At 37.1% G+C, this 27,474-nt stretch overlaps 1 protein-coding gene across 6 annotated transcripts in view; it reads left to right on the top strand.

Moving 5' to 3' along the window:
• Positions 1 to 23,055, top strand: part of LOC135197070 (E3 ubiquitin-protein ligase RNF13-like) — a 44,854-nt gene extending 21,799 nt beyond the window's left edge. For all 6 annotated transcript variants that reach the window (XM_064224013.1, XM_064224015.1, XM_064224016.1 and 3 more), the window contains exons 4-11: positions 1,240 to 1,432; positions 1,545 to 1,650; positions 3,199 to 3,313; positions 5,559 to 5,733; positions 11,651 to 11,835; positions 13,508 to 13,694; positions 14,198 to 14,353; positions 22,181 to 23,055. In XM_064224013.1, coding sequence (XP_064080083.1) covers positions 1,240 to 1,432; positions 1,545 to 1,650; positions 3,199 to 3,313; positions 5,559 to 5,733; positions 11,651 to 11,835; positions 13,508 to 13,694; positions 14,198 to 14,353; positions 22,181 to 22,344 — 1,281 coding nt within the window. In that variant the 3' untranslated portion in view covers positions 22,345 to 23,055. The remainder of the gene's footprint in view (positions 1 to 1,239; positions 1,433 to 1,544; positions 1,651 to 3,198; positions 3,314 to 5,558; positions 5,734 to 11,650; positions 11,836 to 13,507; positions 13,695 to 14,197; positions 14,354 to 22,180) is intronic.
• The last annotated feature ends 4,419 nt before the right edge of the window (positions 23,056 to 27,474 follow it).

The raw sequence follows: 27,474 nt of genomic DNA on the forward strand, positions 1-27,474 counted from the left end.
TCTCTAAGTACTGAATTATCATGAGGCAATATACATTGAACCATAGAGGATTTAGTTAAAATTAATAATTACTATGCCGTATATGTTTAAGTACACTGTGTAGTGTAGGGTAGCTACCCTATATGTAAAGATGGTACTGATTACCCAAGTGTAGGCTAGGCTATATTTGAGATACGATTTTTTCGACATTTGATGGGTTTTTCGGAACCTAACCCCATTGTAAGTAGAAAAATACCTGTACAAGTAAAAAATACCAAGCCTGTACGCATTGTGTAGCTCTCCAACATTTTATAACTTCAACATACAATCATCAGGATGATGTTTTGCACCACAGCCACTTTTTATATGCACAGTTATCAATATGTACCACTAGCCAAGAAGACCATTCAACAGTCATACATTGTAAATAATGAACAACCTTGGCTGGGTAATTTGACAATGTGATACCTTGGCAGAAAGTGGATACTGATGCCCCGGAAAGCTAACATGCATTAACTCATGGGGCACAAGCACCAAAAGCCTTGCTGGAAGGTCCTGTTGAAATAGAACTTGGAAAAGGTAGCAAAAAATGAGATATTGTGGCAATCTAAGTCATAATTCTTGATGTAGAGAAATGCTAGGAAAAATAAAACAACCTCTTTAAGTAAACTTTATTTTTTAGACGAGCCTGTAGATTTGAATGGTAATTATTTCAAAGAAGTAGACCTCCCACCCCATCAGTTGATTGTAATATTCTAGTATGTAGTGTTCACTTGGCAAGACCTTAGCAAATTGGGTGGTTGGCTCACTATTGTTTCCATACAGTCATTAGTAGTGATAACATTGTTTAAATTTGATACTTGTCAGCTCAGAAAGAAATTTGGAAGAAGGCAGTTGTAAAGCAGTTATTTATAGTGGTAAAAACATTTCCCTCCATGTGGGAATGAGTCTCTGGAAGGGCTTAAAGACTTCAAAAAAGTTATTTTAATATTTCCCTCTTTTGTCTGACTAGAGATGCGCTGTTATTTATGTATTTTTTCTTTACATAGTGTTCTATATGCATTTGTGTATAATAGAGTCAGTAGCAAGTGAATTTGTTAATTGTTTCTAAGAATTGAGTCTCATGTTATATTATGTGATGTGAAAATCAAATAAGTATGTTGAATGAGTACATTTTACAGAGGCCTCTGTAATTACTTTTTTTTTTTTATTTCATGGTTATGCAACATATGTTGAGCCTCACAATGCTTTTTATTTCAGGGTTATGCAACATATGTTGAGCCTCACAATGCTTGCATCGTTCCAGACCCACCTCCTGTTATTGCTAACTATAGTGGCCTTTGGATAGGCATTGTTAAGAGGTATAATTGTACATTTGTGGAGAAAGTACTAAATGCCCAGCATGCAGGCTATGATGCTGTTATTGTCCATAATGTTGGATCGAATATGTTACGTAAGTTTGTTATTGTTTGGAAGTTTATGTTATATGAAAATTGCTGTTGATTATGACTTAATACAGTATGATGATAATATTTACTTATTGCATAGATACTCTTATGTTCCAGAGCCGATGAATGCCAAAGATAGAGGTGATGAGGTGGTCATTCCTTCAGTATTTATTGGTGAAGTCGATGCTTTGATGATCATAGAAAACTTCCTGTACACAAAGAAGTATGTTTCATAAATCAATACTGTTATGCTTTATTTTGTATCTTGACAGCGCTAGTCTCCATTTTCAATGCTTTTAACTTTTGAAACATGAATTTTGTACCTGTTTTCATGACAAACACAATCTTGTGGTATACTTTTTGTGTAAAATTAGATGTATAGGCTAAAAGCATTGTGGAAAATGACTTTTCTGAATGCTAATTTGAATGGTCTCCTTCAATTTTTATACAGTATTAGGTACATTATGTTGAAGGTAGAATATTGATTCCTCGATCACTATTGTCATTTTAATCCCTTGTAACACAAAATGCTTTTATACTTGCATATGTATGTTGTTATTACATCAAAGTTGTTATACCTGCATTATAGTTCATTAAAAAGTAAAATTTGAAATGGAGGTAGATTATTGCTATATTGCTAGGCTGTTACTTATGTTGTTGACTCCTTTGTAGGTTCATCTGGATATTACTGGTGACATCCCTTTCAACCTGCAAAACTATCTGGTTCCTTTTGCCATCACTATAGGGATTTGCTTTATTGTAATGCTCACCTTTTATGGTAAGTTGCTCTTCAAAAGCCCACTATCTATAACTTGTTAGTTTTCTTCAGTTCCAGCTGTATATTTTTTATTCATTCAGGAGTAAAAATAAATATACCTCCATTGGAGGTAACAGAAGACCTGGGAATGAATGAATCAATGGGAAAAAGCATATAGTATGAGCACTTAAGGTTAGTAATAATGTATTTTAGAAACTACACTTCATATAGCCAAGTCCAAGATTGAGAATTATTGTTCCAGACAAGTATTTTAATGCTTTATCAATATTTTCCAATTCAAGTTTCACATTGCTGTCAACAAGAGATATGCCCATTTTCGTGGATGTTGCAGCCAGAGTACCTCATTTCTGTTTATGCAATTTCAGTTTAATGATGAGACTACAAATCCTGGTTTTTTAAAAATTTTTTCATTTCTTCATGAAGATATTCTGGTGTACTAAATGTTTATGCTTTATTGATTATGGTAATTATGCTCCTAGATGTGGCATTCAAACACCATGAAGTATGTGTAGTAAAGAAATTGCAGCATTAATTATTGTTTGCTGTTTAGATTGTAGCTTTGGTATAATCTTATCCACAGTTACTATTACGTTGCAAGATGAACCTGTAGATCAAACGAGTAATATTTTGCAAGTGATGCTCAAGGTCAAACAAGTATGTATATAAATAGTGACTTTATTTTTTAAAATGCATATTTTTGGATTTCATCAGAGAGACACTTTTACCAAACTTATTGGTATCCAACAGGACTAACTAAATGTAGGGAACAGTAACCTTTAAAAAAAAAAAAATAAAAAAAAAAAAATGTATACTGCACAAGTTTTCAAAGTTTCCTTTTGTGACATTGACGAATTATTTTATAAATGAAAGCTTGATTACTAATCTGTTTCCACAAATTCTCATAACATTGTTATTTATCTGGTGTTTTTTAATCATTTGTGTTCAAGTGAACATTTCACAAGGAAAATGGGCTTTTCTTTTTCATGCCTAAAGGGATTTCACTTTGGCGTTTTGTCCATCAAGTGGATCAAACGTGGATTGGACTCCTTATATCATTGGATATATGGCTATTATGTTGGGATTGTTGTTGGCATTCTGTACAACAATGGTATGAATTTCTTTTCATTGTGTGTATCAGTACCTTTGGTAATAATGCAGTATTACTTATTTATGTGGTATACAGTTGTGTTGCCAAAATAGAAAAGTAACATTTAAATAAAGGACAAAAATGTATGTTGTACTTTTCAAATCATTTTATCTTTTTAAGGTGCTACAGTTGCATTTAATTTATTGATATCAACTTCATTAGTCTTGTTGTTAGTGGTAAATATTTCTTTTTAGATTAAATTGCTTGTAGTACCAGGTCATATTCATCTGTATTTGGAAGTACAACATATGCTGCTTATGGTTGTCCATGCCTGTAATACAGGTATATGTACAGCTTTTGAATTATGTACTGGTATGAGCTTAAAACGTGTAATTGTATCTACAGTTTCCAATGACGCTATTATTGTGCAACTCATGCTGTTGGCAACACAATTGTATGCAGGGCCTTTATAATACATGTACAATATTGCAAAGAGCTGTACTTCCTTTTTTACTGGTATTGCAGCTCATCTGAGCTATATATAAATGTAAACTAAAAGTTAGAAATTGGTAGAATGCTATAATTCAGTCTTTTTGTTACTACTATACAGGCATCCATTTTGTATTAGTTTAAGAAATCATGCAGTATTTAGTTTGATTTTGTACAGATGAACAGTTCAAACAATACTAAGCTACATTTATACTTAATTTTGGCAATTTTGGCAGTCTGGTAAAATTTTGTTATCAGTTTAACCTAAGACTTAGCTTGTAGGTTTTTATGGTTTGACATAATATAGATTGATAATACTGCATTTCATTTAGTGATGGTCTGTAAGTTTTACATTATGGTACTGGTTGCATTTTTTTGTATTTGATTAACTGGTTAATTTTTTAGTATATTACATGACAGTAATTCCTTTTTCTGACAGGAGTAGATTTTTTTTTATATAATTATTTTTTGATAGGATGATGATGATGATGTATAACCAGATAACAAATAACATTTTCCAAATTCTTAAAGTCTTATCCAGAAGGATTTATCTTGTGTACAAAATTGATAGGTAGTTATTTGAAAAAATTAGAGAGCTTGGTAGGAAGAGATCAGAGGATATTGGTAAACAAAATATAAAAAAAAATAGATAGAAAATGGGACTGGGCTGACAGTTTGGTGTTGGATCCCTTTCTTTCCCGAGGTTTAGCACCATTCCTTTGTACACACTGATATCCAATTGTCAGTAATTTTTTTGTATACACAAATTTTGTTAATATTGAATGTACCACACATTTGTATTTATCCAAATGAATTTATGATCTTTTAACATATAGGAAAGTCTGGCCTTAATTCTGCAGCATTCTGTAAATAGTTGCGGGTGGGGGGGGAGCTACAAAGAATCTCAGTGGTAAATAAGAGACAAAAATGTTCATTGAAAGATAACAAAATGGTTGAAATAATGCAGACTCAATGAATGTAACCAGAAAGTTGGAAGTGAAACGGACATACTGAAAGTGGACCAAAAGTTGGAATAGTATTAAAAAAAAAAAAAAAAAGGTGGGGGGGGGGGGATGGAGATGACAGCTTATTAATTATGGGAAAAGGTATCAAATGCCTCAGTTACAGGATATGTACTAGTTGGAGGAGACACTTAAGATCAGTGGTGTTCCAATGCATGGGGTGTGCAATTGATCATACAAATACAGTATATTTTTTTCTTCACTACTATTCTGCAGATATACGAGTGTCCCCCATTATTGGTGGTTTTCTAAGAAGTAAGCACAGTTTCCTCAGAAAATAGTAGAAACTCAGAACTGATGCTTAATGCCTATATTTTGTGCCAATAAAAAACCTGTGTAGATGTTTTTAAAGTTGGGGCAGTTTGAACTGCTGCTTGCTATCCAAGAATTAATGCCCTTTATACAAATTGACTGTGTCACTAAATGGCAGCAGGGGAAGTGTTATTGCGTTTATAAGAAAGTACCATTGCATTGAAAGACCTACAAAACACAGGCAAATCCATGCTGTTCATTGGTAACAAACCTAAGAGTTCTTCCTTATTTCCTTTTAGTTCCTTTCTCTGAATATGGTAATGCTGTTTACAGTAAATTTGTATTGAAGTGCGTATTTACATCAAAGAAAAGAATATTAGGTTGATAAGTAATATTTTTGGATACTGTATTCCTCTCTACCTTGTAAAAATATATTTTAGGCAATAACGAGATGATTATATGCTTTGTAGGAATGCCTGTACATGGAATGATTTAAATTTCAGATTGTAAAGTGTGTGCGAGATTACCGCCGCTCTCGGCGTCATCGCCTTTCTTCCAGAGCCTTAAAAAAGCTTCCAGTTCACAAGTTCAAAAAGGGGGACCCTTATGAATGCTGTGCAGTCTGCTTAGAAGATTATGTTGATAATGATAAGCTTAGGATATTACCTTGTTCACATGGTGAGCTATGTCTAACACAAACACAATTGCATTTAAAACAAACACCATTTCATCTCAACTTAAAAAATGGGTTGTCATGTATGTTTCCTCTTATTTTTGTCTCTTAAATTGTGGTTTTAAAAGTGCTAGTTAATTTATAAGTTATTTGTTGTAATTCAATCTAAATTATGGTTTGTTCCTACACGATGTACAGTGATGATCAAATCTCATGCGACATTTCTCCATAGGATTTCGTTCAAAATTCACTAACTGGCAACCTAACATGCTCTATATCTATTTATTATTTCAATGCGGAGACGCGATTATTCAATACAATAAGGTCATAATATGCTTCATAAGAGTGAAATCCGTCATATATTTCAAAACTGTAAGAAAATGTAACGTGTAGCAAATTTCAGAAAAATCTCTTTCGAAACATTTTCAAAACTTTCGTTCACACATCGCTGAAGCATTTGACCAAAATGAAGTTATCATCAAGCATCAGTTCAAATGTTAAATAAAATAAACGAAAAAAGTTGTCAGAGCATTAAGAATGTTTCAAAAGCAAGCATAAAATTTTAACTAGTCTTATTTGACTGCTTTTACACCTCAGTGCTGAAAAAAATGTAAAAATGTATATACTAAAGTAGAATGCGCCCACCGATATCAGCGTGTGAAGGGAGCGTGTGTGATGGATCATTAGTGTCGGTGAAACAACAAACACCCAGTGTAACATAAGTAGGTCTACACTAACTAGCGACAATGAAATTATCTTGAAAACATTTACTTTATATGTTTTAAAAGAATATTATGATTTTCATACATAATTATTTGTTATAATTCTTAAATATTTCAAAAATGATGGCATACTTGCAAATATTCGCATATGCAAGTATTATTTTGTCAAAGCCAAGATATTGTTCTTAGGCCTAGGTGTAAGATTTCTTTACTTTACACCTAACAGTCGCATTTCTTTATTAACAATTTCTGGCCAGAAAGCAAATGAGGTTATCTACACATTCTTGAATTCAAGTTACCTTATAAAAGAATAAATTATACACCAAAAGCGAGCAGAAGGAATTTTAAGAAAATAATATTTTAAACCAGTTGAAAAACAAGTGTTCCATACGTTTTGATAGTTAATACTTATGATATTTCGATTAATAGCCATCTTCTCCATATAATCAAAATCAGCAGCATCTTTTATTCCTCAAAGAACAGGTAATCTTTGCAAATAAAAACATTAGTAACAGATTACATTTCAGAAGACTTAGAATACCTTTTAGGCCTATAAATCATTTTGCAACATACAGCCAGCTTAAACGCAGTCTAAAACTTCAACATTCAAAGAAAACTGGTTGTAATTCATATTCTATCGTATTCATCAAAGAACAGGTAATCTCTACAAATAAATTCATTAATAACAGATTAGGCTACATCTCAGAAGGCATTGATTATCTCTTTAGGCCTATGAAACATTTTGCAACATACAGGTAGCTTAAACACAGCATAAACTTCAACATTCAAAGAAAACTGGTTGTGATTCATATTCCTACTTTGAAAATGTTGTCATGATTGTTGAGCTTATTAGGTCGTCTGGCATAATGCTGCAGACGTACTAGTTATGTTGACCAGTACGAGGAGCATGTTAAGTGCGCTTTCATTGATGGCACCACTAACCTTATCACACCGCACTTTGAACTAAGCAACGTAAAAAAAAAAAAAAATCAGTTCAAATCACACAGATTACGAATCATATAAATGCATAAAAGGGATCATATTTATATAACCATAAGGAAAATATGGCTAGTTGTGAATTCGCAAACTTGTCGACATCTATGACATTAGAAAAAAAAAAGTTTAACACTACTTGGCAACGTCACGTTGAGTCTGAGAATCTGGACGATACAAAAAGAATCATGTCGCATGAGATTTGAGCCCCACTGTACAAACCTTCGGTCCTTTGCATAGGAATTACTTCCTCAGCGTGGGCTGGAATATGGTCGTTAAATTCTTGAACAAGGTGGTTAGGCAGTAACTACCATGTGGTAGGCAGATGTAAACACTCCACTTTGCTTTTGGCCGTCTTCCGATGAAAACATACGTTTGTGAGCTCTTGCTGACTAGCTGTTAATTACAATTTTCCCGGTGGGATCTTTAATTTGTTATTTTGAATGAATATGTATATACTGTTTGATATTAATAATGATTTGACTTCAATAATTAATATGCAAACCTACTTTTTGTGATAGCCTTTGTGCTTTGTGTTAAGGGTCAGTGGCATGGATGTAAACACCCTTATTACATCTTTAATGTAAGGATGAGACATGTATTCATCTGAAATTTACGCTTACGCTGTGGAAATTACTGAGGGGAACTTCAGAGGTTTGTCCTTGTTTCTTTTGGTATTTCCTCTTCTCCTTCATCCTTTCGTTAGCTGTCTGATGAAGATAGAGGAGGGGGTGTGTGGTGTTGGTGTTTGAGGGATTTCTTCTTATTTCGGAGAGTGGTGCCCTTGGATGCGAGAGAAGTATCCATATTTTTATAAATCTTATTATCTCTTTTACAGGATAACAGTGGTGTTAGTTGATTACAGTAGTAGATGGTTGGATATCTCTTCATGTTGACTATCCTAACCTTGGAATTATACCTCTGACTCGTAGCATGCTGTGATATTGGTCCTCGAGTGTGTGTACTGTTCCCTTGCTGGAAATCATATTCATTTGTTGCTGCTACTCTGGAGTTTGGTCACTGGGCAAAGCTTTTGCTGATGCCCTGTGATCATTAACTCTATTCCTGCTGGTAAATGTACCTCATCCTGTAGAAGAAGTGGGCAGAATTTGGAGAAGTCGAGGAGGAAAAGAGCTCATCAAGTGTCGTCATCTTCCTCTTTGAAATCATTATGTTTTCCATCAACCTCCACCCCTTTGACTTCTAAGGCTTTCTGCTGAAGAAGGAGAAGGTAGTCTCCCCCCCTATGAAGTCTCGTCATGGGACCTCTAAGGGTCTGCCTCCTTGAACTGAGGAGGTAGTTGAGTCTTCTGCTGGCTCACCCAGACCACAGCCACATTCGCACGTAACCGACCGGTCTCAGTGGAGGCGAATGTTTCTCCAGCTATGCGAGAGTTTTGTAACCATCCTTGGGAAAGCGTTTCTCCAGATGGTAACACTTTCTTAGACTCGCGTCGTGGCCATCACCGCAGGTTGATGGCTGTCCACGACTCACTTCTGCTAGTTCTGCTAGCAAGGCGAGCGAGAGCATACAGTCGTCCTCACCTATTCCCTCTACTTCCTATGGCTTTGCCAGGAGGGGTGAGGTGAATAGGAGGGATCCTGCAGCATGCTTTCCGTAGGATTCAGCGTCAGGGGACTACATTCCTGGAGGGATCATAGGGTCCTACTAGATGTACGTCCACGTCATTGAGGAAGGATCTTATGGGAGCCTCAAGTGTATGCTTCCAAAGCAAATAGAAAATTCCTCCCTGATCCAGTCCACAAGAAGCAGTTATTCAGGCAGTACCATCCCTGTGTTTTCATTACTGAAAGACTCTCTGCCTTCATTGCAAGCTCTGACTTTGTCGCCAAGTAACAATGAAATAGCGAAATAACTTTTTCAGTCCTCTGTAAAACAACAGGGATTAGAGCCATCTTCACTGGTTGGTGTCATAGACGGGACTTTTTCTATGATCAGAATCGCGAGAGTTTACTTCTCTTGATTCAACTGTGAAGGCGTAGGTCCACATTCACCTTAGTCATTCACTAAGTAATATAGTATTGTTTCTCCTTGGTTGAGATTCAACTACTGATGAGAAACTTCTGTTTTGCCATTACAGGGACCTCGGTCCCTTGAAGGCATTTGACTCAAGTCTAATGTGCACATGCCTTGGGAGAATCATTATCTTGTCTCTCAACATCGTTGGCGAACAAGATAGATGATTTGTATGGTTGTTCCCAGCATCACTCTTCAAAAGGCAGGTGTCATGTTGTGACTACGTCTCGGATGCGTGGCAGCGCAATCAGATGGCATTTGTTCATGTGTCTGAATCCTTCATGATCTCCTGTACTGTGTACTTTGTATTGGTTGATCCAGATCGGTCATTACTTTGTCCTATTGGTGTGTTGCTGTACCTATGAAGGATCGACACCCTTCATTTAGTGTCGATGCCCTTATCCAATGCAGAAGTGTCTAATGACACTTCTTTCTCAGTCCTAGGAGATCATAAGAGACTTCTCTGCAGTTGGATACATCCAGTGGCTGGTTACATTTCATCGCTCCGAAGAATGTGTGGGACCAGGAGATAGATGAGGTCTCATTGCAACCATATTCATATCTTTCTTCCTTTGGGTCTCCCCACAGGTCCTTGGAACCTCTTTTCCTTGGAACAGTGGTGGATGCTCACAGGTTGTGTTTGCTTACCCAGCTCCTTCAAGAGGACAAGTTGCATCTCGCCTATGGTGTGCAGTTCTTGAGGATAGACTCGAACTTCCACTTGCTAGTTGGGCGATTGATGCAGTAAACTTACACATTGAGCTTCCTTTCTATTTTTCTTATCAGAATCATAGAAGCAATCTCGCTCCTTCCTCTAGCAAGGGGAGGAACTTTGCATTAATACCTCCGACTAAATATTCTTCCCAGCCCTTTTTCGGATGAGTTACGATTCCTCACTCATTTTGAAAAGGCCCAGAAGTCTGACTCTTGATCATGCAGCTCCTATACTCTGATTAAGTTGGCAGAGGCAGGGCACTCCTCGCTCTTACGACCAGGAGGAATATCCCAGGTGTGCAGAGCTCCAGTCAGTTCTAGAGGCTCATTCACATTCCTCCCACCAATCAGTGAGTCTTCCTTATGTAAAAAGGACCGAGGTTTTGCATACCGAGTAGGAACAAATCACAATTTTTCAAAGTATAAATTGTATTTTTCCTAACTATACAAACCTGAGGTCCTTTACATTAATGCCCACCTCATGCCACCCCTCAATCTGAAACCTGGGCCAAAAGGCAAAGTGGAGTGGAAGGCCTACCCACTTACCAGATGGTAGTTACTGCCTAACCACTATTTCAAGAATTTAAGGGCTGTATTCCAGCCTACCCTGAAAGTAATTCCTTATGTAAAGGACCTCAGGTTTGTATAATTAGGAAAAATGTAATTTACTTTTTAAAAATTGATTTTTGTTTATTATTTTGTGAACCAGAGTGTTTTTCACTGAAATTAGAAATGAAAGTGACTTGATAACCTTAGAAAACCAACCCAGTCATGTTCTGCCCATTCATTAAAGTAACAGCTATGGTAATTGTTAAAAAAAATTTTGTTAGGACATTTTTACAGTACATCTTTTTTAGTGTTTTCTAATTGCCATAAAACCATAACTCATTTTAACGACTACAATAATTAATAATAACAATAAGGATTAGTTTTTCCAGACCTCTGAGCCTTAAATGGACTTAAGGAATAAAAATTAGAGAAAGAAGAGAGATTAATTGTTATTTACATATGCTTTCATTTCACTATTAATTGCAGTTAAACTTGAATGAATTTAAGATAAGTCAAAAAGATCCTATCCACGACAGTACAAATTAGAGAAAAGGAAGATTAAGTTTTGGTACATGTGCTTTCATTTCACATTAATTGCAGTTGATTTAATACTGTACAGTTAAATGCAGAAAGGCTGAAAGGTTTTTTATAGAATAAAATGAAAAGGCATAGAAAATCCTTTTAAAGAGGCTATAGAGTTTTAATAAACACAACATTTCGAGGTTTAGGGCCAAAGCAAACTTGTATTTATAAGTATATCAGTAAATTATATGTATTATGGTAAATTGTCCCATGCACATAGGTGACTACTAAGATTTTCATTTCAACTGTATATTTTGTTACTTGTCTTTATTTGTTGACAACTTTGATAGCCAAGCCTAATTTTCATATTGTTCCTTTCTAAAGCTTATCACTGCAAATGCATTGATCCATGGTTAACAAAGAATCGTCGGGTGTGCCCCGTTTGCAAGCGGAAAGTAATCACGGGGGATGAACGACCCTCAGACTTAGACACAGATTCTGAAGATGAAAATAGTCCCCTCATAAATTCAGATGGTGGAACTCAGGGTGGCACATTTAATGAGCAGCGGGTGAGTTTTCTTTACCTGTATCTTTTACATAATAGGTTTGTAAGTTGCTTTTGAATGACATTTGTCAAAGAAAAATGAAAAAATTAAGTTTTGGTGACTATGAAAATTCAGTCTAAATATTACTTTTTTGCCAAATGATTGCATATAGGACATTAGTTGATCATGCATCCTTCCTTTATACAAACACCTTATTTTACTAGGTCTATATTGCCTGAGAATGGCTAAAAATTGAAGTTGTTAGTTTTCTTTGTAGTAATTAGCAGGTGACCAATATAAGGTATAGGGCGGATTATGATTTCACTGTGATAATTAGCCTGAGCAAAATTGGTTTTCACTGGTAAACCTGACAACAATCGACTTGTTTACACACAAAAGGGAAAGTGTTTATATGTCCCAAGCTGTACTCATTGGTAATTTATTTATAGGTTTACCTTGAACTTTATGTAATAATTGTACTACTCAGAAATTTTCAGCAGCACATGAAGTGGCTGAACTACTTTAAGGCTATTAACAATATGCATAAATTATTCTTGTTTCTAACAACAAGACTAAAACAAATCATTAAATATTTTTATGAGTTTCACACCAACATGGCAGTTAATAATCTTGAATTTGGGAACTTTTCTTCGTCTTTGATTCTGAGAAATCTTAGTTTATCTTATAACACTTGAAATTGCACAACTATTTATCAGATCACTTGCATGAAATGTGTGAAAGGAGATCAACTTATGATGTATTGGTCTAGATTATATCTGGTCATCCTCTATATCTGACATTTGGGGAACTTGTTTAGTCACTTGTCATATACGGATTTTGACTGCTTGAGCTTTAGCCCAAGTCTTTTTATTTAGTCCCCATGATATCCAACTACTTGTACAAGCTTACACTGAAAAAGAAATTATTGAAAAGTGGGCAAACTATATCGGTCTTAAAAGGACAGAGAGCAAATGTGCCTTCTCTAAAAGGCGGTAAGAAAGTAACTGAAGCGGTCATGGAATGCCCAAGGCATTGTGCGAGTTCTGACATAGCTTGTGACCAATAGTTCCTTGTGTACACAATTTTTTAAATTAATTTAGCAGTTTTTCAGCTGGCGCTAGGTTTATCCTAATGTTAAGACCTCAGGTTTGGTAGTTATGAAAAATACAAATTGATTAAAAAATTTGTCATTTTGCTCTAACTCCAAAAATATAAATACCCTTTTGCCTGACTGTAATTTGTGTTCCTCAGTGGTCTTTTTGTCTCCCCAACCCATTTCATTTGTTTCTTGCAACCTTCAAACTCCGTTATCCTACCCATTCATATCTAGACGATTAGCATGTGCTTGACTAACATCTTTTTCCTTCTTTGGATCTCTTCAGAAGTTTAGTGTAATGTATTTTCACAATGGAAATCAGACTGTTTTCTTTTTTTTTCTTTTATATATTTTCACTGAAAAATAGCAGCAACTGTTTGCAGCCACTGTTCATTAAAAGGCTGTTATTCATTTTAATGCAATTGCGATCTGCATGCAACTTTTCAATATTGAATTGAAATGTAACAGTAGTATAATTTACTTGATGTGTGTGTCCTCCACCAAAGTAAAAAATTGTTCTTTCAAGTGGAAAGGAGAGCACTTTTAACTTTGTTTTAGCATTGGAATGTGGAGCACCAACAAAACTTGCTTTATTTCTAGGAAAACCCGTTTCAAGAAGCTCAGCGTTTAGCTGAGAGAAGACGTAGGAATAGAAGACCATCTCGTCATGTTGAATGTGGCCCAGAGGGTTATCAGCGCTTGGCTGATTCAACAGATGACGATGATGATGATGAAGAGGAGGAAGAGGAAGATAGTGATTCCGAAAATAAATCTTATCAAGGTGCAGGTACGATTAGTAAATAGTAATTATGTTAAATGAATACACTTACCTTTATTCCAGACCTTCAATAATTAAAGCTTGCATTGTTAGCAAAAATGTGAAATTATTTAATATTTTATTAGTTCTTAATGTAATTTGATATCAAACAAGAGGCTCGTAAGTAATAACAGTCATCAAATGAATAGCTTTTAGTAACTTATCATTACCATTACTATCAGTCCCTAATTATGTATTTTGTTTGCACTTGTTTTTTCAGTAACTTCAAGTTTAGTTTACGGGTTAAACTTTTATACCATAAGTATGGCCTGAACTAGCCTAATTAAAAGTAGACAACAATTATGCTTTGAGACATCAGTTGTAGAATTGCAAATGTGTAATTCTTAAAAATACAACTTGCATTTTTTAAGTAGAGTACTGTAAAATTTTTACTGTGGGAAGATAAAAAACATAATCAAGACATGATGTAATATTTATTTTTTATAAGCTAATGTATATTGTGTTAAATACAGCAACTGGTGGGCCCAGAGAGGAGGGCACCAGGCCAGAGGCTGCTGAAAGTGCCAATGAGGAAGAGGAGGGGTCAAACTCCCCACACAAACCTCCAACTCCAACAACAGTTAGTGTCTTGGTTCATGATGCTGCAAGAGCAGCAAGAAGATCAACAGGTAAGATGCTAGTTAGACTGGAATGGTTTTGTGAAGTGTATGTAAGAAATAAAATAATTTTTTTGTACATGCAACTTCCCCGGCAGATATATACTTAGCTTATGTCTCTGACGTCCGACAGAAATTAGAATTTCGCGGCACACGCTGCAGGTAGTCAGGTGATACCCCCCTGACCCCCCTTTGCGGGCGGGTGGCAGGAATAGGAACCGTTCCCGTTCTAGAACCAGATTTTCTCTGTCGCGGGGTTAGTGTCAACATATGTTGTGCTACCTCCTGACTTGATTTTCGTTTTTCATCGCCATCGATCTTCTGGGCTGTCTTTTGCAGGGAAGTACTGGGTCTTTGGTTCAGCATACGCTTTTATTAACTTTTTAATGAATTTGGCTTCGAAAATTTCGAAGAATATATGATGTGTAACTACACCGAAATTTTCGGTAGCACCCACTCACATAGTTTGCAAGAAGAAAGGGAAATATTAATATTTATTCATTAATATGTAATAAGTGTTAGAATTGATTGAGGAAATATACTGACTTCCTACTTTAGGGAGTCAGTAAAGTATGTAACTAGATACGTTTCTTTTAAAAGTTTTTTAGAAAACTCGTACTAACGAGCAATTAGAGTATTAACAGTATAGTACTAGTAGTTGCATCCTCATCACCTTCTACTTCGCAGAAACTTCAAATTCATAATTGCAATTTGAAGACAAGGATTGTGGCTCAAATGCGAGCTATTGAAAGGTAAGAAGTGATTACTAGTGTTCCCCATTGCAGTGGAGGGTGCGTCTGATCGGCTCTGTCTCGCTCCCAGGCCTAGAACTCATTCAAGCTCCCAAGCCAGGGGAGAAGGAATGTCGAAAGCTGTAAGGGGGTTTCAGAGAATCCCCACCGGTCAGGCGTCCCCTCGGCAGGTTCTGTAGAGCGTCCCAGACTGCCAAGGATAGCCATTGAAAAGGCATCCTTAAAAAAGTGCGTCTCTTCATCTTACATCCGAAAAGACGAAGAAGGTATATGTTTTGATGATCTAGCGCGTTCTATGAAAACTAAGAGAACACTGAGCAAGAGCCAGCCAGGAATTAGGAAGCCGCGTTCCAGCAAGCTAGCGTGAGCCACGTTCCAACAGCCAGCAGCGAGCCGCGTTCCAGAAAACAGACTAGCGCGAGCCGCGTTCTTACAACCAAACGCGAGCCGCGTTCTAGCAACTGAGCGCGAGCCGCGTTCTAGAAAATTTTTTCTTGGCGCAAGGCTCCTTCAAAGAGACGAAGCGCCAGCCTGGCGCAAATTGCAACAGAAAAACAGATGGCTAGAGCAAGGAGCCTTATAGTACAGGGCAATCAGAACGATCCTTCCATTGAACGTTTCCGGGCAAGAGGCTCTTTCTAAAAGGGGTCTAGTAGGCGCTCGGAACTATCAGGGCGCACGGGACCTTCCACACAAGCGAAACGTTCCAGGAGCGAGTCTCCTTTCTAGCGCGCGGAACTATCCAGGCGCCAGAATATTCCAAATCTTCTTAAGAGAGAGAGGGTCAGTCGCGAGGCTCCTCTTTGAGTAATGCGGACACACTCCTTCATTCATGCTCTTCCCGCCCCGTTATGAAGAGGCAAGCGCTTTGGGAGTTTTTCTTATAAGAATCTCATCGACGTTTGGGTATGATGGCGGATAGGAAATATCTACTTCCTTCCGTAAACCCTACAGACGAACAGGAATTCTGTCTCTTCCGCGATTTATGAGGAAATCACGAAGATTTAAAGAGTTCCTGGATTAACTTCCTTCCTTAAGGAGATATATATTAACGAAAAGAACGAAGACAGTAAAAATTTTTCCTTTATCTGCCTCGCAGGGAAAGAAGGTAGTTGAGTATCTGCTGTATGAGAATACGATACGGCAAATCACACATACCGTAGTTACTTCTTTGTAGAGCAACTCAATTATCAGTATCCTTCCAGGAATTTCCTAGGAAGGACTACGCTTAAAGGGATTGTTAAGACAACACCTACTTAGCTTCTAGATTTATCGAAGTCTTGTTTCGCTTAAATATGCATTAATAAGAACTTCCTGAAGTTCGATAATTTTATAAGATTCCTTTATTTAATGGAGTAGCTGGCACTCTGGAAGAGTAAGGCCAGAACGGCTAACGGAGACTGCTATCGCGCCTTAGAGGACCAACGCAGTAACATGTAGGTGTCGGGTCATGAGTGGTTGGTTACATGTCCTCTCTCCTGCGGGATGGAATAACTAACCGTGTCTCTCCCCTACAATCGCGGTTTTAGCCTCGGATTGAGGGGATAGTTAAGCAAACAAATAAAATATTGTCTGCCTTTTGCTAAGAAGCTTTCAATAAGAAAGATATTACAACCTTTCAATGCTGTTTACCGTAGGTAACATTATTAAAGGATTCTAACGCAGCGGAACTCTATATTATATGATGCTCTCATGCTTACGAAAGCATGGCTTATTAGAGTACATGCTTAGTGAGAAGATGAATGTAGTAGAAGAGAATTCACTTTAAGACTACGGTATGGTCAAGTCTTATGCGCATACCGAGGTTAACTACAGAATTCCTAGTATCCTTACAAAGGTTTCCTAGATTAATGCTGTTTACCACAATGTGACAGTATTATAAAGGAGTCTAATACGGCAGAGCATGAAATAATATAATTCTCTCATCCTTTCGAGAAACGCACACAACCTTTTTAGAATCGGATATTGCTCAAGAGAAGATGGTGAGTCGGATGGGAAACATTCTCTTAGTGGCAGAAGTTGTTTCCTGAATGGACTATACTACGTATATAAAGTTTTTTTCCTACTAAGAACGGAATTAACACGTGAAGGATGTCGGGTACCATAAGGGCACAGATGTTCTGGCACATAACCTTAAAAGAACTAGAAGGAAGCGCCAGCCTGGCGCAAAGCGTCAGAAGCGCCAGCCTGGCGCAAATTGCACCAGAAGCGCCAGCCTGGCGCAATGCGCCAGAAGTACCATCCAAGATATTTTCTCGTTTTAGAGTCCAGTAGTGGTTGGTTTGGTGTTTGCTTCTCACCTCGGTGGTCGCGGGTTCGATTCTCGGCCATTCCATTGAGGAGTGAGAGATGTGGATTTTGGTGATAGAAGTTCACTCTCGACGTGTGTTCGGAAGTCACGTAAAAACACCATACAAACAAACAAACAAACCAGTAGCCTCTCGGAGGCTGGTAACGGCAAGATTCGTTCCTGATTTCGTTACCCATTTAATCGGAAAGGGGTCGCTTACAAGGAATGATGAAATGATTTTTTTTAATCACTTAGGCCAATTCCACGACTCTCTCATATCGCAAAGAGCATCGAGAATCTTTTTTCGCCCCTGTTCGCGTTAACAAAAGAACAGACACGGAACGTAACGATCCTTAAAGGTTCGATGCAAGATTTTGCATGTCCGTGAGAACCTTCTCGATCGAAGATAATAACTGTTAACGTATGTCTAACATTTATTGAAAAGAGTTTTGAGAACCTGCGGAAAGGTCATCATAGATCTCTTCGCAAGGTAGAAGACGAACAGGCTTCCTATAGACTGCTTCCTTTCCTCGAACCAAGAGAGGTAGCAATATACGACATCTTTAATTTAAAGAAGGGGAATAAACTTTAGTCTTGTTTTTTCCCCTAGTTATAAATTCTTAACAGATATAAGATAAATGGGCGTCAAAGGAAGAGAGGATGAATGCCTCATTTTGGCCTTAGAGAGGTTCTTGGATTCACAGAAGTCACGTTCTTCTCACAGCATGTTTCGTAAGGCTTTTCCAAGAGTATCTGGATATTCCATCAGAATCTATTATAAATAGACCTGAAAAACCTCTCCACTCTGAGTCTTTCCACGTGCAGGACTGACCAGAAGTGGACATGAATGAGAGATTTTTCAAGGTAAATGACAATAGGCATGGCTAAGACATAGAATTGCTGCAGATCGTGCTAGATGGAATGAGGAAACTGTCCTCTTCCGATACCTCTGTGAACCACATAGCGAGGTTTTTTCTTCACTTTCAGAGGGAAGAATCACCTATGTATATATCTGCTATCAAAGAACGCAGTAAAAGGCTATACTCTGTCTCTACAAGGGGAATTAGAGATAACAGAGGATTAAGATCTTCGGGATCTATACGATACCGCAATACGACAAGAGTAGGATATCATGTACTTCGAATGGAATTTTTTTTTGTGGCCACCGATTCCGTGTTCTGATAAAATGGAACTGCTCCTCATCAACTTCTTTGAGGAAGTTTATGAAGGAATTCTTTGTTTCTCTTAGCCCTAAACGACCAAGAAGAAGCCCACCCTAAACGACCAAGAAGACAAGTGAATTTTTTGTGCATTGGAATCTCGCATCAGATTCAATGGAGACTCGGCAATGGGTTCTTGCCAGCATAGTATGTCTGGCAAAAGAACTAAATCCCTCTATTCCTGACGCAACGCTTCAGATAGAAGTTTAGTTGCCCAGGCAGGGGTACTTACAGTTTTCATCTACAAGAAGAAGAGATGGTTTAAACGTTTGCCTACAGAGTCTTCGGGGTGCGATGAGGGCTCAAAATGCTTCCCAGAATGGATTCAGAAGAATACAATAAGAGCTAGAAATCAGGGTTCCGCCCAATTTCAGCTCAGTCTCTCCTTCGACTTCCAGACTCTTCTCTCGTATTGTTAGATATCCTGTCGTCTACTGGGTGTAGCTGACTAAAATCACCTCCCCTTGCCAGGGGCCAAAAGCTCAAAGGGGAAGAATTCTTCCACCCTTCTCCAGTCTCCTGATAAACTATGTGGTTGTTCAGGACTCTCGGACAATGTAGCGCCAGCCAAGCGCCAAATGCCAATACAGGAACGTAAAAAACGCCAGAGGCGGACAGTTCCAAGGAACTCTGTCATGGCCGGATACTGAGAAGGAGCGGGCCCTCCAACCTGGCGCAAATGCGCCAGAGGCGAACAAATCGGACAGAAATAAGAGTGTACGAGTGGACATCGCCAGACAGCCTAGAGACTCTTCCAAGCTCGAAGCTCCAGCAAGTGTGGAGGAGCCAAGCCAGGTGCGAGGCGCCAGCCAGCTATAGGAGCCCAGCCAGGCTCTAGGAGCCAGCCAGGCTCTAGAAGCCAGCCAGGCGCCATCCAGGTGCCAGGCTCCCTTCAAGGCTAGGCTCCAGTCAGGATTGAGGATCCATCCAGGCGCAAGGCTCCTTCCAGTAAAGAGAAACCTAAAGCTCTGTCATGTAAGAGGGCTAGTCCCCATTGATATGATACAGGTAAGGCTCTGCCATGTAAGTGGGTCAGCCCCCATTGGCACGATCCAAGAAGGCTCTGTCGTGTAAGCGGGCTAGTCCCCATTGACATGATCCAGAAGGGTTTGTCAGATAGGTCCCTACCTCGCTGAAACTCTTGAGGCATGCAGACTCATAGACAGTAATCATGAAGTCTTCTGCCAAGCTCCAGGCGCAAGGCGCCAGCCAGACGCAAGGCTCCAGCCAGGCGGGCGAGGCGCTAACCAGGGAGGAGGGCCAACATGCCCAGCCAGGCCAACCTCCAGCCAGGCTCTAGGCGCCATTTCAGGCGGCGGCCCCCAGCCAGGCGCGAGGCGCTAGCCAGGCTCCAGGCTTCACCCAGAAGAGATCTATATCAAAGAATGCCCTGGCCTACTTTGAGACAATGTGATCTCCTAAGCACTTGACAAGTGCATTGATGATTCCTTCAAACAGCTGAGAATTAAAAGCGCATGAAGTGCGAGCTTTTTTTCTGTATTCTTGTTCTTTCCTTAACAATAATGTCAGTAAGGACATATTAGCTGTCACATACGGGAGATGCAACTCTGTGTTTGACTTCCCATATCCGAAGGATGTCAAGATAACCTACGAGAGATCCTTCTCTCTTGGTTGATACGTGTCTGCGGATACATTGCTGGGATAGGGAGCCGATACTGATCCTTAACTAGTGAGTTAAATTTTAGTTAACGTCGTGTTTTTCTTTGGGTGTTTGAAAGGAGTTTGGGGATAACTCTTTTCAACTTAAGCACTAACCCTCGTGTTAGGATCAGGTGATCGGGATCGGTGTTGTGCTCCTTAATTATGCCACTAGGCATAGGCATATTGTCATGTAAGAGGCTCTGTCGAGTAAATGGATAAGACCCCATTGACAGACCCACAAGAACTCTTAGCCATAGGTCACATCCTCGCTGAGGCTCTGAGGCGAAGCAGATTCCTAGGCATTAGCCATGGAATCTTCCGCCTGAACAAGTGGACGGAACCAAGGGTTTTTAATTTATTTATTACCTACAACGTATGTTGTTTACCTGTCTATTCAGTAAATAGTTGTCTCTTACCCACCACCAAGGGTGTCAATCAGCTAAGTATATATCTGCCGGGGAAGTTGCATGTACAAAATGATATTGTTAGAATACAATAAAGTTTTGTACATACTTACCCGGCAGATATATACGATGAATGGCCCACCCAGCCTCCCCCTCAGGAGACAGGTGGAAGAGAAAATCTGTTTCTAGAACGGGAACGGTTTCCTATTCCTGCACCCAGCGGCAGGGGGGTAGATCACCTGACCTACCTGCAGCGTGTGCCGCGAAATTCGAATTTCTGTCGGACGTCAGAGACATAAGCTAAGTATATATCTGCCGGGTAAGTATGTACAAAACGTTATTGTATTCTAACAATATCATTTTTGCCATGTTTGTCCTAAGGGCTCCAGTTTAAATAAAGACATGGGGCTTTATTATTATGTTTGTACCAGTTGGTGACAGTACCTCAGACAAGCATAATACCATCAAGGGTTGTTGTGAGCATGGGTAAGCATATAGTAAGGTAACTTTATTAAAGTCAGTGTTAGTCCTATACCACTGAATGGCACTGGGGACTATGGCTTAGGGTGGCCAGCTCATTTTCTCAGGCTTTGGTGTACCACCAGTATTTGTTTCCTGCTGAGTCAAAAGCAAGTGGGAATCAAACTGCAGATGCATCAAGCAAATGCCTGCTTGGTACTCAGAAAGAATGATTAATAGTAGAAAAGGGAGTGATAATAGAGAACATAGATCAGGTGGGAAAAAATCTAATGACCCTTGCCTCTAATTGTTAATTTCATGTGGTTGAAGTTGATGCCAAGTTGGCCTTTATCTAGCAAACATAGTTGTCAGGTCCCCTGCCATGAGAGATAGGTGGAAAGTCGAACAAACCATCATGCATTGACCATGTGTGTGACACTGACTGATTGATCAAAAGCTATTACATTTTTAGAAAGTAATAGCTCAGGTACGACCTTGTCACTTTATAGCCAGAGTATTTAACTTAAATATTGCTATCAAATCTCCATATACAAATTGTCACTGATCTCTCAACATAACAGTGCTGAGCAGGCTTTACTCGGCTTTTTTAGCGATATTAAAGAACATGAATAGTGAGTGGCAAGAGAGTAATGAGATTCCTTGCATAGGTAGTAGCACTTATGCTAAATTTCATTCTTGTTTGCTTTTTAACTTTTAAACTTTTAGTGCAGCTGTAGTATAATGAATTTGTATCTTAATTCAGAAAACTATTTCCATATATATGTTCTCTAACTTATAATTAAAATAAATATTTTTATTATTATCAGGCAGTTTAACTGGATCCATTGAGTCAAAATACTTGACTATCATAGGACTGGCTAGGATAACCTTAAGAGGAGGATCCTATTTGCAGATCTTTCTATTGAATTCCTGCCATAGAACTGAACCCAGTTTCATAAGGATGAAATAATATTTACAATTACAATAGTAATTTTAAAAATATGGAGTTTGTATGTCTTCAAATTCTAAAACTTTTTAAATCTTGTTTGCAGACAGTTCTAGTTTAGGTAGCCAGAACAGTTCTTCATATCAAGGCAGTCCTCCAGGTCCTGTACAGATTGCTGTAGATGTTATCAACTCCCCACCACCATCATCCACTCAGCCTTCAACTCAGAATAATGAAAATGCTGAATCTGACCGTGATTATGTTGTGTGAAGAGTGTTCTTAATGTGTTCTATTTTATAATTAGATTTATTTTATCATTACTGGTAGTACAGTTAAAACCAAAAATTCTAGTATCTTTTTCATTAACTATAAAGTTTAAACTGAAATTCAAAATTTCATTAACTATAAAAAAATACTTTATTTCACACCTTGTTTGCTAAACATTATAAATTGTATATATTATATATATGTAATCAAGATGCTGAACATATGAATCGTGTATGTGACATATGCAATCAAGAGAGAAGTTGATAATTTTTTGGTTGTGACTTGATCACTCAAGAATATTTTTCCCAAGTAAAGTGGAGGTAAAATGTAAGTATAGTCAAAGAGATATTCTTGTATTTCATTGCATACTACTTTTAATTTTAGTTAAACTAAGTCACAACTACAATGGGTTATACAGTGAAGTCTCTATTCTTTACCTTTCCAGTCTCATTAACAACCTAGCCATTGTCCATTACATAAAATCTCATTCTGTTAAGAAAAAGTTTAACTTTTATATTCCTGTGGATGAATTAACCTAATTTTTGTGTAGAGCAAAGCTCATCATTTTATTGAACATAGACTAGTTGCATCATTATGAAATGTAATCTGCTTCATTTTGCCCCTAAGTTAGTCTTTCATGAGAGGCTTTGTATGAGGTGAGGCCACTTGTCATTCTAGTTTTTAAGCTAAGAAAATAAAGTGTTATAGATATGAGCAGAATTTATCTTCTGAACCTCTCATTTAATAAGTGCTAATTTTCAGTGATGGAGGTTGAACTTTAGGAAAAAATCCAGTCCGTGTTAAAGTTGGGAGTTGTATATGGAATCAGAACTGAAAATTGGCAAACTGAAGGTGAGAGACTTTTGATATTTTATCAAAATTCTCTTATTCAGGGGTAAAACTTAATAGATTTTATAATCTTATTCAAATTTCAGGTAATTTTTTCTGCTTTGATCTGTTTCTTTCAATGCTTTGTGGGGGGTAAAGAAATTTTTGGACAGGTGACAATTTATTTTTCAAAATTATATTTAGAAGTCATGTTTTTTATCTTCCTCCATTATTAGGAAATTTTTAATTACTGTAAATGATGGGAATTCCATTGTCTTGATGTTTTGTGTTAGTGGTAATGCAATATAAGGTACAAATGTGATGTAGAAAATTTAATTTATTCTTGAGAGCCTGTCCTTAGCCTCCTGTAAAAACCCACTGTTTCTTAAAAAAGATACAAAAATTACTCAAGCCGAAAGTAAAGTAAGGAATGTTACATAATCAACGTAACAATAATTCAGTTTTGCCTTGTGGCTTTGGTGCTATAGCTCTCAGTGAATTTCCAGCGTCTTATTCTTCTTACAATTTCTTTTCAACATTGCAGAAAAACTTTTAAAATATACAAAGTAAATGTGGATACAATCACAAATCTAGAAGCCCCTCAAAAATATGTACTACCTTCTGAACATAGGAAAATGTCTTCCATAGTATAATACATATTTACTGTAGACAATTCTGGATCAAATCTGGAGCACCATGTGCTCTTTGGATCTGGAGTCCTGGGTTAATATCTACCATCATGAGTGATGCCTGATTTAAAATCATGCTTTTTTCAACACCAGCATGAATGGACAACACATGATTTTGGGAATATAACTTTAAATTATCACTGTGCTCTGAATCATACCAAAAATCCTGGCGATGTCAAATTTGAAATGATGTCCAATAATGTAAATTGTATTTTCTTATATAGTTGAATGTTGCTGTAACAGTAAGAAAGTAAAACTAATATACAGACTTCTTAAGTCCCTTCACAGCATTACTACTAGTGTCTTATGCAGAAAATTTTGAGACAGCACTAAAGGTTTCTTGCAGTTCCCTGTTAGCCTATGGTTGTATTTCCTCTACCATTTAATGCATTTAACATCAATTCCTTTTCATCTTATCACCAAGCTGTCTGTTTAATGTCTGTCTAGCTCCAATTCCACTCATTCAAGAACAATCCTTCAATCCAGTGAGTCTAGAAATGGATGTAATTATTCTTATGGTGGTACAACAGTAAGAATGGGAACAAATATAACAGAACACTATACGGTACTATGTTCAAAGCTACCTTTAGTATAAAGTCCTAGATACAATTAAAAGGAACCTGCTATGTGAGAGTACTTCAGTTCCTTTAAGTAAATGGCTCATCTGTCATGAGGAAAATCAGTATACATAGGTTGAATTGCAAAATTTAGGTATAAAGCCAAACAACAGCTCTAAAAGAAACTAGTATAATTCTAGTAAAGTCCGTCAGTTTTTTCTTTCTTTTTTCTTTACTTGTAATTACAATGAAAGAGAAATTTCTGTGCACTCTGGTTTTAACTTGGCAGTTCAAATTGTCTGTATTCAAGTATTGAGAGAACCTTTCTTATAAAACTGAAAGCCATACATTTGGTAATTTATTTTTTTCTGAATTACCTTTATGGGATAAGAAGGCCATACATTTGGTAATCTTTTTTTATTTCCTTTTCTTACTGGAATATTAAATTCTTGATTATATTTATGATTTGAAATGACAAGAAATATTAGGGTCATACTATTTTTAGATACAGTATTTTATCCAGAATAGACAGGTTTTCAAGTTGGCCACTTGTAGTTTGGCTTATTATTCACTTGTTTTTCATTGCACCTGCATATCAAGTATTCTTGTAGTTTTAAAGTTTTAACATATTATCTTATAAAGTCATACATGAAATAGTCATTTGTAAAGAGTAAAGACTTCACTGTGTGATATTTTATGCATATGTAGTTTGCAGTACTAAGAGTGTGTGTATGTATATATTCTATTCATATATATAATATATATATATATATAGATAGATATAAGATATATATATTCATATATATATATATATATATAATATATATTGTATAAATATAATATAAAGACAATTACTGAGAAATAAGGAAAAACTTGCAAAGGTGCATACAATGTATGTAGTAGTGATGGCTTTTGGAACTGCTACCTAGTCCAAAGTTGTCGGTCTACATAGATCGAAACTGGCTTTAATGCTAGTCAGTTTTGTCATAGTCTTGGTACACTTAAGTAAACATAATGGTCATTCTAAATAATGTAATATATACATGTATATAAATACAGGCGGTCCTAGGTTATCAGCGGCCTCGGTTATTGGCAATCCGGTTTTATGGGGCCGATTTCCAGTTATCGACGCCGATAATAGAGTACTGGCATTGATGCATACCAAAACTAGCCAATTTTCAGTTATCAGTGATGTTTATATATATATATATATATAATATACAGGCAGTCACGGTTATCAGCAATCCGGTTTTTATGACACTTGTCTAGTGCCATAAAATCGGTGATCTATGTCACCATAAAGGGCCAAGTTCCGGTTATCAGCGCCATAAGGCACCCATAATATGGGTTAGGGCACCGTAACATATCTAACAATGGCGCCATAAGGTGCTTATGGTGCCGATAGCTGGTTATTGGGGCCATAAGCATCATTATGGCACCCTAAATAGCAGAGTTTCGGTTAATGACGGTTTTTGCTTATCAGCACACCCTTGGGAATGGAACCCCCCGCTGATATCCAGGGACTGCCTGTATATATACACACACACACACACACTGTAAACAGTATGTTCTTTATTAACAGTCAAGGTTACTTGCCACAGTATGTTAGGATTTAACTTGTAAATAATGATGTTCATTGAGGTGGAGATATTTAATTTCTTGCAATTTTTGTAAGTACTGTAGTAAAGGAACTAGCTGTTTTGGGTGCTCCTAGTAATTTAGTTAAGTGTTACAATGAATCATTCATTATTAAATACAGTATTTTAACCAGACCACTGAGGCTAATTTAGTTAGTCATTACAGGGCTGGCCCGAAGGATTCATCTTTATTAATTATAAAGTCTACGTAGATATTTATTAAATTAGTACAGCTCCATTAAACTTTGAATCATGCAGATAAAATATAAATTATTTATGTGATTGTTAAATAAGATATGGTTAAGTTGTTGAAAGGAATCATTGTGGATTAATTTTATATTAAACGTGTATTGTGGTCTGACACAGGGCTGCCAGTGTTCAGTTATGTACTACATCTAATACAGGGAGATTAATATTGGCAAGTTTTGTTCACATTTTAAGAGATGTTAATAAAATCTGGTGAATATTTGCAAGAATGGAGATTTTCAACATAATTTTGATGTTTAATTTTCAGCTTATTATCGAAGGTGGTTTTGTAGTACACATAATGTTGACAACTGAACTCTGAATCTGACTTTGCTTACTTTTGTTGGTTGTGTGATAAATCAATATTGTTTTGATTACAAAAAACACCTTTAATTGATTTTGTTTTCTTTATGCTAAACACAATTAAGAAAACAAATGCATTGCCACATCACATGAAAATTTTCTCATGGTTAGGTTATTACGTTCAAGTTTGTACTTTGTTCTTTCTCACTTAAACATTCTGCTGTCTCCAATTCACTTTATATTTAGGGATTTTTTTTTAGGTAGTTTATTCATAGTTTGCATTTAATACAGCTTTTTTTTTATCTTTTCCTTCCAGTAACCATTGTGTATATGTTAATTCTCATGATTTATATACATCTGTAGTATTTTTAAAAGTGGAAGAAGTACTAGCCACAACAGCTCAAAGTGCATTTTGGTTGCACTTCATCTCCACTACCATTTGCAAAATATTATGGTTCTGATTTGCAGTATTGGTTTCACACTGCAGTTCTGGTCTTATTGTTGCTTATGCCTTTATTTATTAAGCTACTGGGATGTTTAATCAAGAGCCCCTACAGAAAGTTGCATCAGTCCATTTTCACAGAAAAAAAAATTAGCTACTAAAGCATTTACAGAGTGCAAAGTGCAGCGTGTATCTCTTAGTTTGTTACTGTAAGTATTTACAATATTCATGACCTCAGAAATCTAGTAGGCATTCAGACCCTTTTATTTTCATTCAGGATCTTTTTATTTTCAAACACCATAAATTGACATGGTAAGCTCAGAAATAAATGGCTGTATTTTATTCATGAAAACTTGATGGAGAATAGCTCATATAGGTGTTGGTGGACATCCAAACACATCATAATAGTTATGGTTGGTTGTTTGAAATAT

Source organism: Macrobrachium nipponense, chromosome 18, assembly GCF_015104395.2.
Source record: "Macrobrachium nipponense isolate FS-2020 chromosome 18, ASM1510439v2, whole genome shotgun sequence".
NCBI classification, from domain to species: Eukaryota; Metazoa; Arthropoda; class Malacostraca; order Decapoda; family Palaemonidae; genus Macrobrachium; species Macrobrachium nipponense.